Here is a 17,215-nt window from a genome sequence, read left to right on the forward strand (position 1 = left end):
TGTAATAATAACCAAATAACAATGTGAACTTTTGAAACAAGTCTTATAATTATCATTTAGGTCATTGTAATGAATAATCATAATTTAAACCATTTTTAATATCAACTTAAATTTTTAGTTTATGAGACCACCAAAAATGGTCTCATAAACTAAATGGTCTCATAATGCTGGTGGGTAAACCTGAAAATTGGTTCCATAAACCACATATGCCAACACACACACACACACACACACACACACACACACACACACACACACACACACACACACACACACACACACACACACACACACATACATACATACATACATACACCTACATACATTCATTCACACATACACCTACATACATACATACATTACATACATACAAACATATATACTATACATAGTATACATAAATACATAGTATACATACATACATATACATATACATATACATATATATATATATATATATATATATATATATATATATATATATATATATATATATATATATATATTATTACCTCCCAGAATTATTAGCCCCCTGTTTATTTTTACCCTAATTTCTGTTCAAAAAAAGAGAAGATTTCTAAACATAATAGTTTTAATAACTCATCTCTAATAACTGATTTATTTTATCTTTACCATGATGACAGTAAATATTATTTAACTAGATATTTTTCAAGACACTTCTATAGAGCTTAAAGTGACATTTAAAGAGACTAGGTTAATTAAGTTAATAATGGTTTGTCCTGTAGACTATCAAAGAAAAATTAGCTTAAAGGGGCTAATTATTTTTTACCTAAAATGGTTTTTAAAAAATTTAAAACTGCTTTTATTCTTACCGAAATAAAACAATTAAGACTTTCTCCAGAAGAAAAAAATATTATCAGACATACTGTGAAAATTTCCTTTCTCTGTTAAATATTGTTTGGGAAATATTTATTTCAGGTGGAAGTAAATAAAATATATTTTTTAATTATAATTAAATTTAATTAAATGAATACAATTAAATATAAAATTAAATGAAATATAACTTTAACAATTAATAAAATAAAACAAAATTTAATTAAATAATTATTTCACAGCCTGAAGGTTTTATGTATTTGTCTTGCATTGTTGACTTTGTACTTGAGTTACTTGTAAAAAAGTTATTTAGTTGTATTCGTCATTTTTGTTCCAATCGTATTTTAATGTAGTTCTGGTGCATCAATTTCACCTTGAAGAGCTCCTTGCGGATGCGTCCCCTCAGGAAGTCTTTGACGAACTCTGTGTTTTCTGCCTTCTGGTGCACTTCTTTTGTTCCCGCCGCCAGCATTTCTGACAGATCTGTCGGCCTGTAGGGGGTCACATGATCTTCATTAGACAATTATGCATACAAACACTTAAACAGTGACAGAAGTATTCAGATTTTGTTTGATGATGCTCAGTGAGCAGTCATCAATAAACTGGCGCATTAGGACACAAACACAGACCACAGGTTGAGCGCCCTCTGCTGGTCTCACTAACACCATTTCCGGCACTTTCCCATATGATCTCCCCCATTCAGGTACTGACCAGGCACAGCCCTGCTTGGCTTCAGTGGGCGACTATGTGAAAGTTGCAGAGAGCTAGCGGCCGAATTTATCATCATACTTCCACTGTTGATTCATTAAATTAGAAACTGTGAATTATTTTTGTGTCACACATTTTCGAAAATGACAGTTAAATATTCAAATGAGACATTGCGGCAGTCAATTTGTGCTAATTTGCATATATTCATTTATGAACACTGGTTGAAGTCACGTTCTGGATTTTTGTTTCATCAAAGGGATTGGGGATCTATTTTTATCTCTTCGTTTACACAAAACTTTTGAGACTTTTCAGTTTTCACAATTCAAAAGCAGTATCTGATTTTCATTAGTTTATTCATGCTTATTTTTTTCAGCTTCATGTTTATTCCTCCTTTAATGAAAGAGTACCATCAATTTTGTCTACGTTGTATATACAGATGAAGTCAGAATTATTAGCCCTCCTGAGTTATTAGACCTCCTGTATATTTTTTTCCCAATATTAGATTAACAGAGAGGTTTTTTTTCAACACATTTCTAAACATAAGTTTTAATAACTAATTTCTAATAACTGATATTATTCAAGATAATAGTATTCAGCTTAAAGTGATATTTAAAGGCTTAACTAGGATAATTAGGCAGGTTAGAGTAATTAAGCAAGCCATTGTATGGCCATAGTTTGTTCTGTACCACCGTAATGCACAAATGTTGCTTCAGGGGGGGTTAATTATATTGAAATGAAAATGCTTTTAAAAATTTAAAAACTGCTTTTATTCCAGCCGAAATAAAACAAATAGGTTTTTCTCCAGAAAAAAAAATATTATAGGAAGTACTGTGAAAATTTCCTTGCTCTGTTAAACATCATTTGGGAAACACTTGAAAAAAAATTCACAGCAGGGCAAATAATTTGACTTCAACCATATTATAACTATTAGTTGTAGTTTCATGGCATCATTTCTTCATGCACTGAACATTGTGTAAATACTTGCACAATTTTAAATCATTATAAATGTACCTGAGGACTGTGACTCCACCCTCTTCACACTTGACTCCTCCTCCACCATTAGCTGTGCTCGTTCCATTGGCAGCATCTTCCGTCCTCACAGCAGACATCCCAGCGTCTTCTGACTGAGCAAACACATTCACAAAAACAGGACACACACATCTCTATAAGCCATCTTTCTGGAAACTTCTCATAGATAGTTTTATTTTAATACTGTACAAACGTGATGTTTTATTTCCTTATTCTAAACTCTACCCGTCAGAACAACCCCCAGAGAAAATGTTTAGATTTTTACATTTTGAAAATCACTTAATTCTGTGCGACTAAACCTTTCTCATGGGAACCAAATAATGTGAGAAGTTACTTCTATTACTGTACACGAGGCAAAACAATGAAGGGAATATCAGGTGTGTACGCATGCGCACACGCACACGCACACACCCTATTTTTGATTATCTGCCTCTCCTGCCATTCACAAAGATTATTTTACCGGAATGCATATTATTTACAAACAAACACTTCCCTTAACTTAATTTTAAATGTGATTTTACTCAATATTAAGAGTTTTTTTATTATTTATGTTGAACACTCAAGATTTCAGATTTTCAAATAATTTTATCTCAGCCAAATATTGTCCAACGTGTATCATAAAAACATGATGGATTGAGATTACTTATTTAGCTTAATTATTACTAAGCCTGGGCGAGAAAATCGGCATTGATATTTATTGACCGAACACCATTGTCAACATTGATAAAAAAAAAAAAAGATTCGGTATTTAGTTTCGGTATAAAGCGCTATAGTTTTATTAATATGTGGCTGCTGTGCGCATGCCTTGGAAGAAATGCCAATAAGCTCAGGGTGTCAGTTTGTTATTTCCAATGGAGGCGTGCGACTTGCATGACACATGGGAGCGACGCGTACATGTTGTGCAAGCAGTAAGCAGTGAACCGTGCGCATTTTCCAGCTGCACCTAGTTTAAAAAACATTCGAAAATTTTCAGAATGCCGCGAGCGCACTACTATTCATGCAAGTAGAACTAACCAATCTGCTTCACGCTTAATATGAAATATACACATTTCAGTAATAATGCCACACTAAGGCCCCGTTTACACTGCCAGTTAAATGTGACCCAAATTTTTTGCTCATATGTGACACAGATCGGATCTGTTCTATGACCGTGTAAACACGAAAAAAACGCATGGATTCGGATATTCAGAGATCGGTTTCAGGCCTCCTTCATATGTGGAAATAAATCAGATAGAGATCAGATATGTGATAATGCAACTGTCTTGTAAACAGGCAGATCGGATTTATTAAGGTATTCCGTTCTGTACATCATTAAACTTGCGACAATGTGGTGCTTCTCCGCGGTTTAAAGACGGAAGGAAGAGCGTGTGTGGAGATGCCGACGTGGTAAACAACAGAGGAAACACACAGGAGGAAAGTGGTCAGTCGCCACAATTTGCTCCAACCAGACCTGAGATCTCTCTCGTACCCACAAATTTCGATGAATGGTGGAGGACATCATAAAGCATATAAACCATAAGCGCAAGCTGCGATGACGGCCCTTTCCCACCTCCTCCGCCTCAAGATCATTTTAAAGTTGGGTGAACTTCGTGTAGTAACTTTTGCTTTTTGTCGCTATTAATACACGTACTGCGAGCTGCACATAGCAGAACTTTATTCTCTTCAACACCAGTGCGCACACAGGCAAAGGCTACATCTTCAACTACACACACACACATCAGGGCCATACCATTACATAAATTGCATGGGGGTAAATCTGGATTAAACTATTCACTCCTTATATTACACTTCGCATATTTCGCATAGCTAAAAACAAGACAATTTCTTCCATCCTGGCAAGTGTGGCACAGATGCTAGAACCCGCCTTCATGCATGCCCGACATCGTAAATTGTATGGCAAGTGTAAACACAATATTGGATTTGGGTCACAATTAGAACAACGTGTAAACAGACAGGCAAACAAATCAGATATGGGCAACAAATCGGAATTGGAGATCAAGACCTGACAGTGTAAACGGGGCCTAATTATCTCAGACAAACACAGCACACCCAAACAGCGCTTTTTACTTTTCTCCATAATTTAGCATCGGAGCTGCAGTAATCATTTCTCTGTTTGTCATCCTCTGAGAAAACAGTTGATGGTCACCTAGTTACGAGAAATGCCAGGGGAGCATGAGCGCAAAGTCCATTGTAAAAGAACAAGGAATCCACACGCACAGGCTTGTCACTTTAGGTCAGAAAAACAACACATGTGAAATTGAGTGCCGTATAGCAGCAGCGAGGAGATTGTAAATAAAAATGTAAGGATGTTGCCAGAGTGGCTTTTTGGTTTCTTTTCTTGTGCATCCCAGCCACTAACAGCCCATGTGAAGAATTTTTTAGCATAGGGCTAATGTAGTCATTCAACTTCACAATTTGTAATGTTCAGCTGTATTTGAATAATGATGGTTGGTTCCTTCACTTGAAAGCTCAGATTTGATTATCATAATTAGTGTTGTTGATTTACTGTATCATTATTAATTCTGACACCTTAACCCTTTAATTGTTCAATATCTCCGCTTTACCATTGCACACACTTTGTAACATTTTATTCATCAAGTTTAACAGGCTCTTTAACACTTATGTTTATTTTATTATAAAGAGATCAGATATTTAGTTTACATATTTTGTTTTTGACTATTAAATCTATTTGCCTCAGGAATGTTGGTAAATTAAAATAAAGTGGTTAAATAAGAAAATCCTAATATTCCTAATCGTATTGTTAAAAAAACATAGAATAATTATTTATATCAAATGATATGAAACATAATATTGTGATGATTTTTTTGTAATATCGCCTAGCCCTACTCATTACTTTTCAAAAACTGTTCATTATAAACTCTTTTCTTGCCAGTAAATCACTACAAAATCACATATTTGAAAGAGAAACAACACACATTCCACTCTTTTTCTAATGTAACAACATTTCAGCATCGAAATTCAGATATGACCTTATAAAAGGACATTTCAGGTTTTGTCTTTATCAAAATATCATAAACACTGCCCAGTTCATCCAAAAGCCCTCAGAGTTTGTGCAGATGATGACATTATTATAATAATAGGCTCTTACCTCCAACTCAACCTCCTAAACTGGGGCTCCAACTGTCCGTTTAGCTGACTATTGAGGATGATCATAAAAGAACATCCAGTGAAGTGATTGTTCCTGAGGACACACACACACAGAGAGAGAGAGAGAGAGAGAGAGAGAGAGAGAGAGAGAGAGAGAGAGAGAGAGAGAGAGAGAGAGAGAGAGAGAGACAGACAGAGAGGGGAGAGTGAGAATTTAATTTTGGAGAGAAAAAAACAATTATTTATATAAAATACTTTAAACAAAATGTAATATTCACCTTTTAATATCATACAAACACAAACTTAATGACACAGCAAAGTAATGTTGTTGTTTTTTTGCATATCTACATAGGGTTGGGCGATTTGGTCTAAAATCAAAATCTCGATTAATTGAAATGTTAACTCGATTAAGATTACTAAAATATGATTTTATGTGTTTTTATTTATTTATTTTTTGCCCCCTCCAAGCTACTCACTCTAGTCAATGCTACCAAGTAGAGATGCTCCGCACACACCAACCACAGAGCCTGTATTTTTTTAACTGTTGGTGGTTTTTACATCATTAAACTTCAGACGTGCCATGATCATCCATGGAATTATAAAGAAATGAGTATTCTGGATTTGACTGAATCTAAAACAATAAAGAATGCTAATATGTTGAACTGAAGCCAGCTTTACTCTTATAATGATGATCAGTGACAAACACACAAACAAAGAGAAACGCACGCACGCACACACACACAGACAGTGAGAAACACTCAAAAAAAAACACAAATAGATAAACAAAAACACACAGATTGAGTTACACACAATCAAACACATAGAATGAGACAAACACACTCACACACACGTTTATGTTTGTTTGTGTATTACTGTGTCGCTCTTTCACTCACACACTCACACACACACACAGAGAGCAAGTGACAAACACATATACAGTGTGTGCGTGTGTGTGTGTGTGTGTGTGTGTGAGTAAGTGAGAAAGAGACACAAACAAACAAACAACAACACACAGAGACAAACACAGAGAGTAAGTGGCAAACACACAAACAAACAAATAAACACACACACACACAAAGACTGAGGCAAACAACCAAAATCACAGTGTCAAACCCACCAAAAACATAAGAGACAGAGTAACAAACACGCAGAGTGAGAGCGACAAACACAGACAAACAACACACAAACACAAAGAAAGAGAGTGAGTGAGTTACTGACAAGCAAACACACACACACACACACACACACACATTGAAAAAGACACACACAGAGTAAGTGACAAACAAAACACACACACACACAGAGTGAATGACAAACACACACACAAACAAACAGAGTGAGAGAGACAAACACAAACAAAAACAAACAAAATGACTGACGAGCAAACACACACACAAATGCAGTGAGAGACAAACACAAACAAACAGAAAGACTAACAAACACACATACACAGAGTGAAAGAGAGACAAACACAAACAAAATGACTGACAAGCAAACACACACACACAAACGCAGAGTGAGAGACAAACACAAACAAACAGAATGACTGACAAGCAAGCAAACACACGCAAACGCAGAGAGACAAACACAAACAAAAACAAACAAAATGGCTGACAAACACACACAGACACACACACAAACGCAGAGACAAACAAAAACAAACAGAATGGCTGACAAACAAACACACACACAGAGTGAGATAAACACAAACAAAAACAAACAGAATGACTGACAAGCAAGCAAACACACACAAACGCAGAGAGACAAACACAAACAAAAACAATCAAAATGGCTGACAAACACACACAGACACACACACAAACGCAGAGACAAACAAAAACAAACAGAATGGCTGACAAACACACACAGACACACACACAAACGCAGAGAGACAAACATAAACAAACAGAATGAGTGACAAACAAACACACCCACCCACACACACACACAGAGAGTGAGACAAACACAAACAAAAACAAACAGAAGGACTGACAAGCAAGCAAACATACACACACACAAACAAACAGAATGAGTGGCAAACAAACACACACACAAACACAGACAGACACACAAAACACACAGAGAGTGACAAACACACGAGAGATAGAGTGACTGACAAGCACACAAATACAAACACAAGTAACGTTACACACAGCGAGTGTCTATTCCCCCGCACACACTGAAAGGCGCTTCAAACAGCGGTTGTTGTGTTTTTGTGTTTGCGGGATGAACGAAGACAAAAGAGCAGTCATGGCGAGCTTTCTGGTGTTTACCACTGAAAATACCGTATAGTCGCACTGTCCTGAGATCAGCATCCGCTTCAAACACACAGACAGCTTCAAAAGCATCGACATAATCTACTGCCATTATCCCACATTATCCTACTATCATTAAAAGTTGCACTCTTTGTGTACGTATGCCACACTTCCGAACAGAAGCAGTACTTACAGTCCAGCTCTTCGGGAAATCCTGATTAAAACAGAGATTTTAATGATCTGCTGAAGCTGTATGAGTTATGATGGACAGGGAAGAGATTGTAGAAGTGGTCAATATTACGGGAACTCGCTTTTGTCTGCGGAGCTCGAGCTCTCCGAACTCAAAACAGGAAGCGGCAGGAAGAAACCACGTGGCCTTCAGAGGCCGCTCTTAAAGGGACAGTTCACCCAAAATTCATGACAGCTTTAGATATAGGGCATTTTCAACAATTTTAGAGGACACAGGATTGGGTCATAGGATTTAGTAGGGTTTTGATGATTATGTCCATTTAAGAGTTGAGGAGCTCAGAACGAAAGATGGAGGAGCTGAACACGCAGTGCCAGCTTTAGTATGAGAAATGATGGATCCCAAGCACCCCCACCCCCTGTAGATGGCGGTAATACTCCCAAGGAGTGAACCGCCAATAAACAAAAAAGAAGAAAAAAGAAAATTCATATGTACCATAGAACATGTATTTTTATGGTATATTAATGAAAAAAGCAGTATTTATACAGTGTATGGTATTCATGCACTGCCAGATATACCACATAGTAAGACATAGGCTGTGTCCAAAATCACCTAATACTCAATAGGTACTGCATTTGAATGTATTACTCGATCATTAGAAAAGTACATTCTATATAGTATGAATGTGAGTGGTATGACTGGAACTCGGACGTACTACATCCGCCATTTTGTCATGATCAGTTGTGCCGATTCACTTCCATTACGTCCCATTCACACGGTGCGTCAGCGACAACGCTTTCCATTCCTTTTGAATGGGTGACGTCAGGCATTGCCGAACTGCATTGTGGATCCGTCGGCGCAGCTTCAGTGGCGTAGTTCGCTCTAGAAGTTGGGACTTTCTCAACTTTTCAATCACCCGATGGACGATCGCGTCAGCACCAACTTCAGACATGCCCTCTGTCAAGCGTTGACACTGAATCTCCATGTGAACCGGGCGTTAACGAATTCCCTCACGTGGTATCATGGGATATCGTAGTGTGCATTGTTTGTGCACTTCAGAATCTCGTTGGTAAAGTCTTGCATACTATTTCTCGAACTCTATGAATTCAGACTGATACAAACAAACTACTCGGCTCGCTTACTGATTTTAGCGTGCTATATAGTATGGAAGTATGCTATTTCAGACACAGCCATAGACTATTTACACAGCTACAGGAAAAACAAGTGGAGCCCAATATGATATACTTTTTAAAGTTAGTTTTAGATATTTATATAACTTTTTGAAAGGTTTAAGTTGCAGAATTTAGTGTTTAGTTGAGTATTTATTTATTGGCTCAGTGGTAAGCACTGTCGCCTCACAGCAAGAAGGTCACTGGTTCGAGCCCCGGCTGGGTCAGTTGGCATTTCTGTGTGGAGTTTGCATGTTCTCCCTGTGTGTGCATGGGTTTCGTCCGGGTGCTCTGGTTTCTCCGACAGTCCAAAGACATGCGGTACAGGTGAATTGAATAAACTAAATTGACCATAGTGTGTGTGTGAATGGGGGTGTATGGGTGTTTCCCAGTGATGGGTTGCAGCTGGAAGGGCATCTGCTGCGTATGCTGAAATGGCTGTGGCGACCTCTGATAAACAAGGGACTAAGCAGAAGGAAAATGAATTAATAAAATATAAGTGTTACTCCTGGCCCACACTCCAGTCCAGATGGTGGCAGTAATTCTCCAAAAGGATGGTTGCCAAACAGCACAAAATTACATGAAGGAGAAGAAATTAAAACATTCTCCAAATTTACTTGGGCTGCGTCCGAAACTGCATACTTCCATACTATATAGGACGCTAAAATCAGTATGCGAGCCGAGTAGTATGTCCGAATTCATAGAATTCGAAAATCAGTAGGCGAGAAGTACCTGGATGACTTCCTACTTCCGGCGAGATTCTGAAGTGCGCATCACATGCATGCTGCGCTATCCCATAATGCCCTGTGAGAGAATTCATGAATGAAAGCGAGGCGACGCAACTGACGCAGGTAGGTCACGTGACCATGACAAAATGGCGGATGTAGTACGTCCGAATTCCATTCACTTTTCACATTCATACTGTATAGAACATACTTTTCTAACGGCCGAGTAGTACATTTAAATTCGAATGCAGCACCTACTGAGTAGTAGGCGGTTTCGGACGCAGCCTTGGACTCAAGTGGTTCCAAACCTTTATACTTTTCTTCGTTGTCCTAAAACGCAGAATATTTTCTGATGAATTGTGGTAGACCTTATCTTTCATTGTAGAGAGAGCTATAATGTGGAACACAATGGCCAACAATTTTAACATTCTACAAAATATCTTCATTTGTTTTCAACCTCAAGCAGGTTACATAGTTAAGTTAACAATGACAGCTTTTTCATTTTAGGATAACTATTTTCATACCAGTAGCCAATCACATCAGCCATAGCACATGGCAGCAACTCAGTGCATTTAGGCATGTAGACACGGTCAAGACAATCTGCTTCAGTTCAAACCGAGCATTAGGATGGGGAAGAAAGGTCTTTTAAGTGACTTTGAACGTGGCATGGTTGTTAATGCCAAACGGGCTGATCTGAGTAATTCAGAAACTGCAGAAAAGCATCTCTGAACACATCCAACCTTGAGGCAAATGGGCTACAGCGGCAGAAGGCCACACCGTGTGCCGCTTTAGTCAGCTAGGAACAGGAAACTGAGGCTACAGTTCACACAAGCTCACCAAAATTGGATGATAGAAGATTGGAAAAATGGTGCCTGGTTTGATGAGTCTTGATTTTTGCTGCAACATTCAGATGGTACGGTCAGAATTTGGCATGAACAACAGGAAAGCATGGATCCATCCTGCCTTGTGTTAACGGTTCAATGCTGTGGGGGATTTTTTTTGCACACTTTGGGCCCATTAGTACTAATTGAGCATTCTGTCAACGCCACAACCTACCTGAGTATTGCTGCTGGCCATGTCCATCCCTTTATGACCACAGTATACCCATCTTTTTATGGCTACTTCCATCAGGGTAACGCACCATGTCATAAGGCACGAATCATCTCAGACTGGTTTCTTGAACATGACAAAGAGTTCACTGTACCCAAATGGCCAGCACAGTCACCAGATCTTAACCCCTTCAGACCTGAATTATGTTTCAAATTTTAGAAAAATGGGATGTCATGTGAAGTCCATTGTAATGGACGCAGGGTCTGAAGGGGTTAAAATCCTAAAATCTTAAAATCCTTGGCAGAAAGTTTTCCTATTTATGGCATAAATTATATTGATGAATGATAATGAATCAGTAGAATTGATAAAAACACTTTTTTAAAGGGATAGTTCACTCAAAAATGAAAATGTCATTATTCACTCACCCTCAAGTGGTTGTAAATTTATTTTGTTTTTTAAGCACAAAACATGAGGCGTTGATTCGAGCCTCAGGTGGGGTCAGTTTGCATTTCTGTGTGGAGTTTGCATGTTCTCCCCGTGTTGGCGTGGGTTTCCTCCGGGTGCTCCCGTTTCCGCCACAGTCCAAAGACATGCGCTATAGGTCAAACGTATAAACTAAATTGGCCATAGTGTATGAGTTTGACACAGTGAGTATGGGTGTTTCCCAGTTTTGGGTTGCGGTTAATGCTATTTTTTGAAGGCTATTTGTTCCAGCATTCTTCAGTATATTGTCCTTTGTGTTACTAAAAAAAAAAAAGAAATCAATACAGGTTTGGAACAAGTGGAGGATGAGTAATTATTGCTGAATTTTCATTTTTGGGTGAACTATTTCTTTAAGACAGGGACTCGGTCCTGGAGGGCCGGTGTCCTGCAAAGTTTAGTTCCAACCCCAATCAGACACACCTGGGCTAGCTAATCAAGCTCTTACTTACTTAAGCAAGTTGGAGCTAAAACATGACAGAGTATGGGCACCCCTGCTTTAAGATAACAGCATTATTTTGTTATCATTTTGACCACGAGGTGTCGCTGTCTCGAACTTTTCAAATACATTCAGTACATTGTGCTAAAAACACATGCCAGGGCACATCATGATTTTGCCAAGTACGTTGTGATCCTGGATTAACATCTATGTTGATCCTGGAACATTATTTTTATTTAAAAATGTAATCCCTTCCCCTAAACCCAAGCAAAACTGTAAATTATTCCCAAAATCAGAGGGGAATAATAGTTGGATAACAATCATGTAGAAGTGCATAAACCTAACCATAAGCGTAAACGTATCCCTTAATTCTGATTGGTGGATTGTAATGTTGTTCCAGGATCAACATAGATGTTAATCCAGGAACACGTCCTATTTGTTGAAACCAAGTTGGCGACATACCAAGTGATCTAGAGTGATCTATCAATGTGTTCATACATTTTACATCAAAATTGGATGTAATCTGGATGTAAAAACTGCATGTCATTTGACTCTGTGTCTGAATAAGTTCTATAGCATACTTTACTACTGTTATTGCCCCTAACCATTCTCATAATACTGATTATATTGATGTAAGAGCCCGCTCTTATGTTCAGCTGATTTCAATACAGCCCCTAATGAGAAGAAAGACTACAGCTAATTATGTTTAAACTATATTTAATTATCATTTACACCTTTTATAATTAGCATTTAATGATTTGTTTTATAGTGCAAAACTACATGCATAAGGATAAATATGTCCACATCAGAAGCAGGGGTTCCCAAAGCCAACACGTGACTGCAGGTCGTGGATCTCTTGCAGAAGTGGCTCCGCTTGTAAATTCATCTGTAAAAGCAATAGTGTAATGCTATTTTAAACACCACAGACTTTAATACTCACAAATGCAATAAGACAAAATTGGCAAACCTTTATGGCGTATTTATACGATTGCTCTGCTTCTAGTTTCCTGCCGGTCTGAAAAGAACAAAGCAGCCAAATTCAAAATTAAAATATAAATAACTACAAAAATACAACTTGACACAGCTTTGTTTGCTCTGGTGTCAAAACTAAAATGATTTAGATGTCGAAATGGCTTCTTCTATGCAGGCAGTTTACTAGGTTTTTAAAGAGAGCAGTTGTGTCTGTTAAATCAAATTGACAGTGATTTCAACATAAAAGAATAATCCACTGACAAAATGTAAATTCTCTTGGCTAAACAGGTAAACACAGCATTTTTTTCTCATATTACAGAAGTCAATGGGATCCAAAAACTAGGAAAAACCCAGTGGACACCATGATGTTAAACTGACATCACTTCCTCACTTATTTCTTGCTATATCAGGGGTCGCCACAGTGCAATGAACCACTTAGCACAAAATGGCACAAACATAATGTTAAAATCACTTTAAAAAAAACAATCTGATTTGATGTTAATTGACTAGCTTGGTCAAAAGTCTTTTACTCAATTTTTGATGTTTTTTATACCAATTTTAGATGTCTATTTGATGTCATTTTAACATCAAGGATAGATGCATTTTAGAGATACAAACAAAGTGTACATTTGAAATTGATAAAGCTCCTGTAATGAATTGTTGATGTTTGTTTGTTTTTATGCCAATTTTAGACGTCAATTTGATGTCATTTTAACATCAAGACAGTTTACATACACTGTAGGGATATAGAAAAAGTGTAAATTTGAAATTGAAGAAAGTCTGTAATTAAGTCCAGTAATAAATCATTGATGATTTTAATACCAATTTTAGATGTCAATTTGATGTCATTTAAACATCAAGGTAGATTACATGTATTTTAGAAACACAAAAAAAGCATAAATTTGAAATCAAAAAAGTCCTGTAATCAATTTTTGATGTTTGTTTGTTTTTATACCATTTTTAGACGTCAATTTGTTGTCATTTTAACATCAAGGCAGTTTACATGCATTGTAGGAATACAAAAAAAGTGTAGATTTGAAAAAATAAAAACTCCTGTAATCGATTTCTGATATTTGTTTTTTAGGGGTGGATCACGTTTTTACATTCAAAAAAAGCAAGGCACACGGCAATGCTTTCTTATTAACAAAAAAAAAAGAGGTTGTGTGCTTTTTTTATCACTAGACAATAGCCCCTTTCACACAGTGATACCGGTAAATATCCGGAAAATTTCCGGAACGACTTTACCGGTATATTCAAAAAAATGCTGTTCACACAGGCGAGGACGTTACGGAATTTTTTCGGAAAAGACCATTCACACATCCATCGCAAAATGCCGGTAATTTCTGACATCATTAACCAGAAATGAGCTGTAAACGGCTGCGCTTGTGTTCGTAAACATTTGACTACATTACAAACTCTTCGGATGGATCAGTATTGAGTACAACTCCAATGAAAACACATAGAGAAACACTTTCGCATGTCGAGATGTTCATGATATGTGTGTGTGCTGGCACTATGGGCGCTCACGGGCACACGCAAAGCTTGAAGGTAAACAAACAACGGATTATCATAAACATTTTATCGATGATTATTTACACAGTTAAGAAGGAACAAAGAAACATTATCTGACTAACATCTAGCAGTTAAAGGTGTGTGGAAAAATATTCAAAGGCTTTTATTCTCATAAACCGGCGCACGTGAATGCGTCTGACTGTTCTGATTGGCTAAAGCAGGTGTCTCACGTCAGCATGTTCTAGACGTGGACGCGCTCTTTCCGCCAATCTTCCTTCTGCATTCACACAGCACAGCATTACGGCAAATTTCCGGTAATGTTACAACTTCTCTTTCCGGAAAATAGCCAGAACGAATTTACCGGTATTTTCAAAAAGGGCCTGTTCACACATACAACCTTTCCGGAAAATTGCCGGTAATTTTCCGGAAAGGTCTGTATGTGTGAAAGGGGCTATTGACTGAAGTGTTTGCAAGTGTTGCTGTTGATATTGGTATAATTTTATTATTTAATAATATTGTGATATTCAAGATTTGTGAAGTCATACAGCTCTCGATAACTCAAAAGAGCAACCACTGGTCTCTCCTCTATCTTCGAAAGTCTCCGAAGTTATCTCAACAACACAAACACTGCGGTCACCCCAACGGAAACGCCTCTGCTTTCATTTGATTGGAGAATGAAAAAGACGGACCTGACTTAATGCACTTTTTTCTGCTAAGAGTTTACTTTTTTCAACTGCGAGCGCACAGCACACAATGGCAAAAATGCGAGGCGCAGCAAACCGCAAGGTTAATCACCATGCAAAACGCTTGTGGCCGGTTGCAAATCATTAAAAAAAGATGCCTCTCTACGCAAAAAGCGCGATCGGTGTGATCGGCTCCTTATACCAATTTTTTATGTCAATTTGATGTCATTTTAATAACAAGGTAGTTTACATGCATTATAGGGATACAAAAAAAGTGTAAACTTGAAATTGAAAAACTCCTGTAATTGATTTTTCATGTTTGTTTTTATGCCAATTTTTGATGTCTATCTGATGTAATTTTAACATCAAGGCTGTTTACATGCAATGTAGGGATATAAATAAACAGCGTAAATCTGAAATTGAAAAACTCCTGTAATCGATTTTTGACGTTTGTTTGTTTTTATGCCAATTTTAGATGTGAATTTTATGTCGTTTTAACATTAAGGTTGTTTACATGCATCGTAGGGATACAAAAAAAGTGTAAAGTTGACAGTGAAAAAAGTCTTCTAATCGATTTTTGATGTTTGTTTTTTAAGTGAAGTTATACAAACTAATTTCGAGAGGAGCACGTGATATAATTGACTGCAGCTGGCCACCCATCTACATTCAATAGTTAGCCAATCAGATTAATCCAAACTCACTATAAGTAGCCTTGCTAACAACTACTCCCTTATCTTTGTTTTCCGAAGAAACCCCCCATCCACCCCTTCTCCTCCTTTCTTCCTTTACCACGGGGGAGCTCTCGAGGGGAGCTCACCTGATCACGTACTCCCCTCACATGCTCTTTGGACCAGGCGGGAGCCCTGGGCTCAACTATCTCCGAGCTCAGGGTTCTCTCCCAGGACAGCATGCCAAACCTGCTAACAGTTGTCAAACAATATCTAAGTGTGAACTCTTGAATGTCAATTTTAGATGTCAGTTTGATGTCATTTTAACATCAAGTTAGTTTAGATGCATTTTAGTGACACAAAAAAGTGTAAATTTGAAATTGAAGAAAGTCCCTAATTACAGAAGTCCTGTAAAAAAAAAAAAAAGTTGTTTTTATAGTAATTTTAGATGTCAATTTGATGTCGTTTTAACATCAAGGTTTTTTTCTGCATTGTACAGATACAAAAAGGTGTAAATTTGAAATTGAAAAAGCTCCTGTAAATGATTTTTGATATTTGTTCACTTTTATGACAATTTTTCGACGTCAGTTTGATGTCATTTTAACATCAAGGCAGTTTACATTTATAGTAGGGATACAAAGTAAACATTTGTGCATGTGTAAATTTGGGATTTCAGACGAATAGAACTTTTCTTAAATTATAAAACTTACACTTTACGACATTATTTTGGTGGTCAGAAGGGCATCATTGTGTTGATGTCAAATAGACGTCAAGGTTTTGACACCAAATCGATTAGCATTTTATGACAGTTGCTTTGATGTTAATTTCAACGTGATGTTGTATTGATATCAATATAATCGATTTAGTGAATTTAGACATCAAGCTAAATAAATAAACTTGACATTGTTATATAGTTTGCTAGGATTAGACAACGAATAGCTGTGATACAAAAATTTGAACAATCTGAGGGTTCAAAAAATGTAAATATTGAGAAAATTGCCTTTAAAGTTGTCCAAATTAAGTGCTTAGCAATGCATATTACTAATCAATAATTAAATTTTGACATATTTCAAGTAGAAAACTTACAAAATGTTGTCATGGAACATGACCTTTACTTTATAATTGAATGATTTTTGGCATAAAAGTGAAACTGATCATTTTGATCCGAGCTATTCCTACAAATATAAAGCTGGGCTGGCTTTTATGGTCCAGTGTCACAAATGATAGCCAACATTCTTCAAAATATTTACTTTTGTGTTTTACAGAAGGACGAATGTCATGCAAGTTTATGCAATCGCACAAGCAATTAATGTCTGGACCAGCAATCCCTTAGTGTAATGAAAGTAGATCACAGCACAGGAATGAATAAAAGACAGTGGCAGATGAATGCATTCGG

The 17,215-nt window shown here is 37.1% G+C and overlaps 3 protein-coding genes across 8 annotated transcripts in view; all 3 read right to left on the bottom strand.

Moving 5' to 3' along the window:
- The window catches only part of hmox2b (heme oxygenase 2b), a 59,107-nt gene extending 50,823 nt beyond the window's left edge, over nt 1–8,284 (bottom strand). Inside the window, exons 1-5 of one of the 4 annotated variants that reach the window (XM_087244013.1) lie at nt 7,833–7,900; nt 6,156–6,310; nt 5,681–5,773; nt 2,554–2,666; nt 1,208–1,325 (exon numbers count right to left, since the gene is read on the bottom strand). In XM_087244013.1, the coding sequence (XP_087100139.1) occupies nt 1,208–1,325; nt 2,554–2,651 (216 nt within the window). In that variant the 5' untranslated portion in view covers nt 2,652–2,666; nt 5,681–5,773; nt 6,156–6,310; nt 7,833–7,900. Of the gene's footprint in view, nt 1–1,207; nt 1,326–2,553; nt 2,667–5,680; nt 5,774–6,155; nt 7,901–8,127 lie in introns of those variants that run through there. The other 3 variants (XM_087244014.1, XM_087244011.1, XM_087244012.1) reach the window with 3 other exon arrangements.
- The window catches only part of pdgfab (platelet-derived growth factor alpha polypeptide b), a 679,118-nt gene that overhangs the window by 97,185 nt on the left and 564,718 nt on the right, over nt 1–17,215 (bottom strand). The window lies entirely within an intron of this gene.
- The window catches only part of cfap70 (cilia and flagella associated protein 70), a 68,412-nt gene continuing 63,881 nt past the window's right edge, over nt 12,685–17,215 (bottom strand). For all 3 annotated transcript variants that reach the window (XM_087243971.1, XM_087243969.1, XM_087243968.1), the window contains 2 exons: nt 12,952–12,999; nt 12,685–12,870 (listed from right to left, as the gene is read on the bottom strand). In XM_087243971.1, the coding sequence (XP_087100097.1) occupies nt 12,790–12,870; nt 12,952–12,999 (129 nt within the window). In that variant the 3' untranslated portion in view covers nt 12,685–12,789. The remainder of the gene's footprint in view (nt 12,871–12,951; nt 13,000–17,215) is intronic.

The sequence above is a fragment of the Danio rerio genome, chromosome 3, assembly GCF_052040795.2.
Source record: "Danio rerio strain M-AB ecotype USA chromosome 3, GRCz13ab, whole genome shotgun sequence".
Lineage (NCBI taxonomy): Eukaryota > Metazoa > Chordata > Actinopteri > Cypriniformes > Danionidae > Danio > Danio rerio.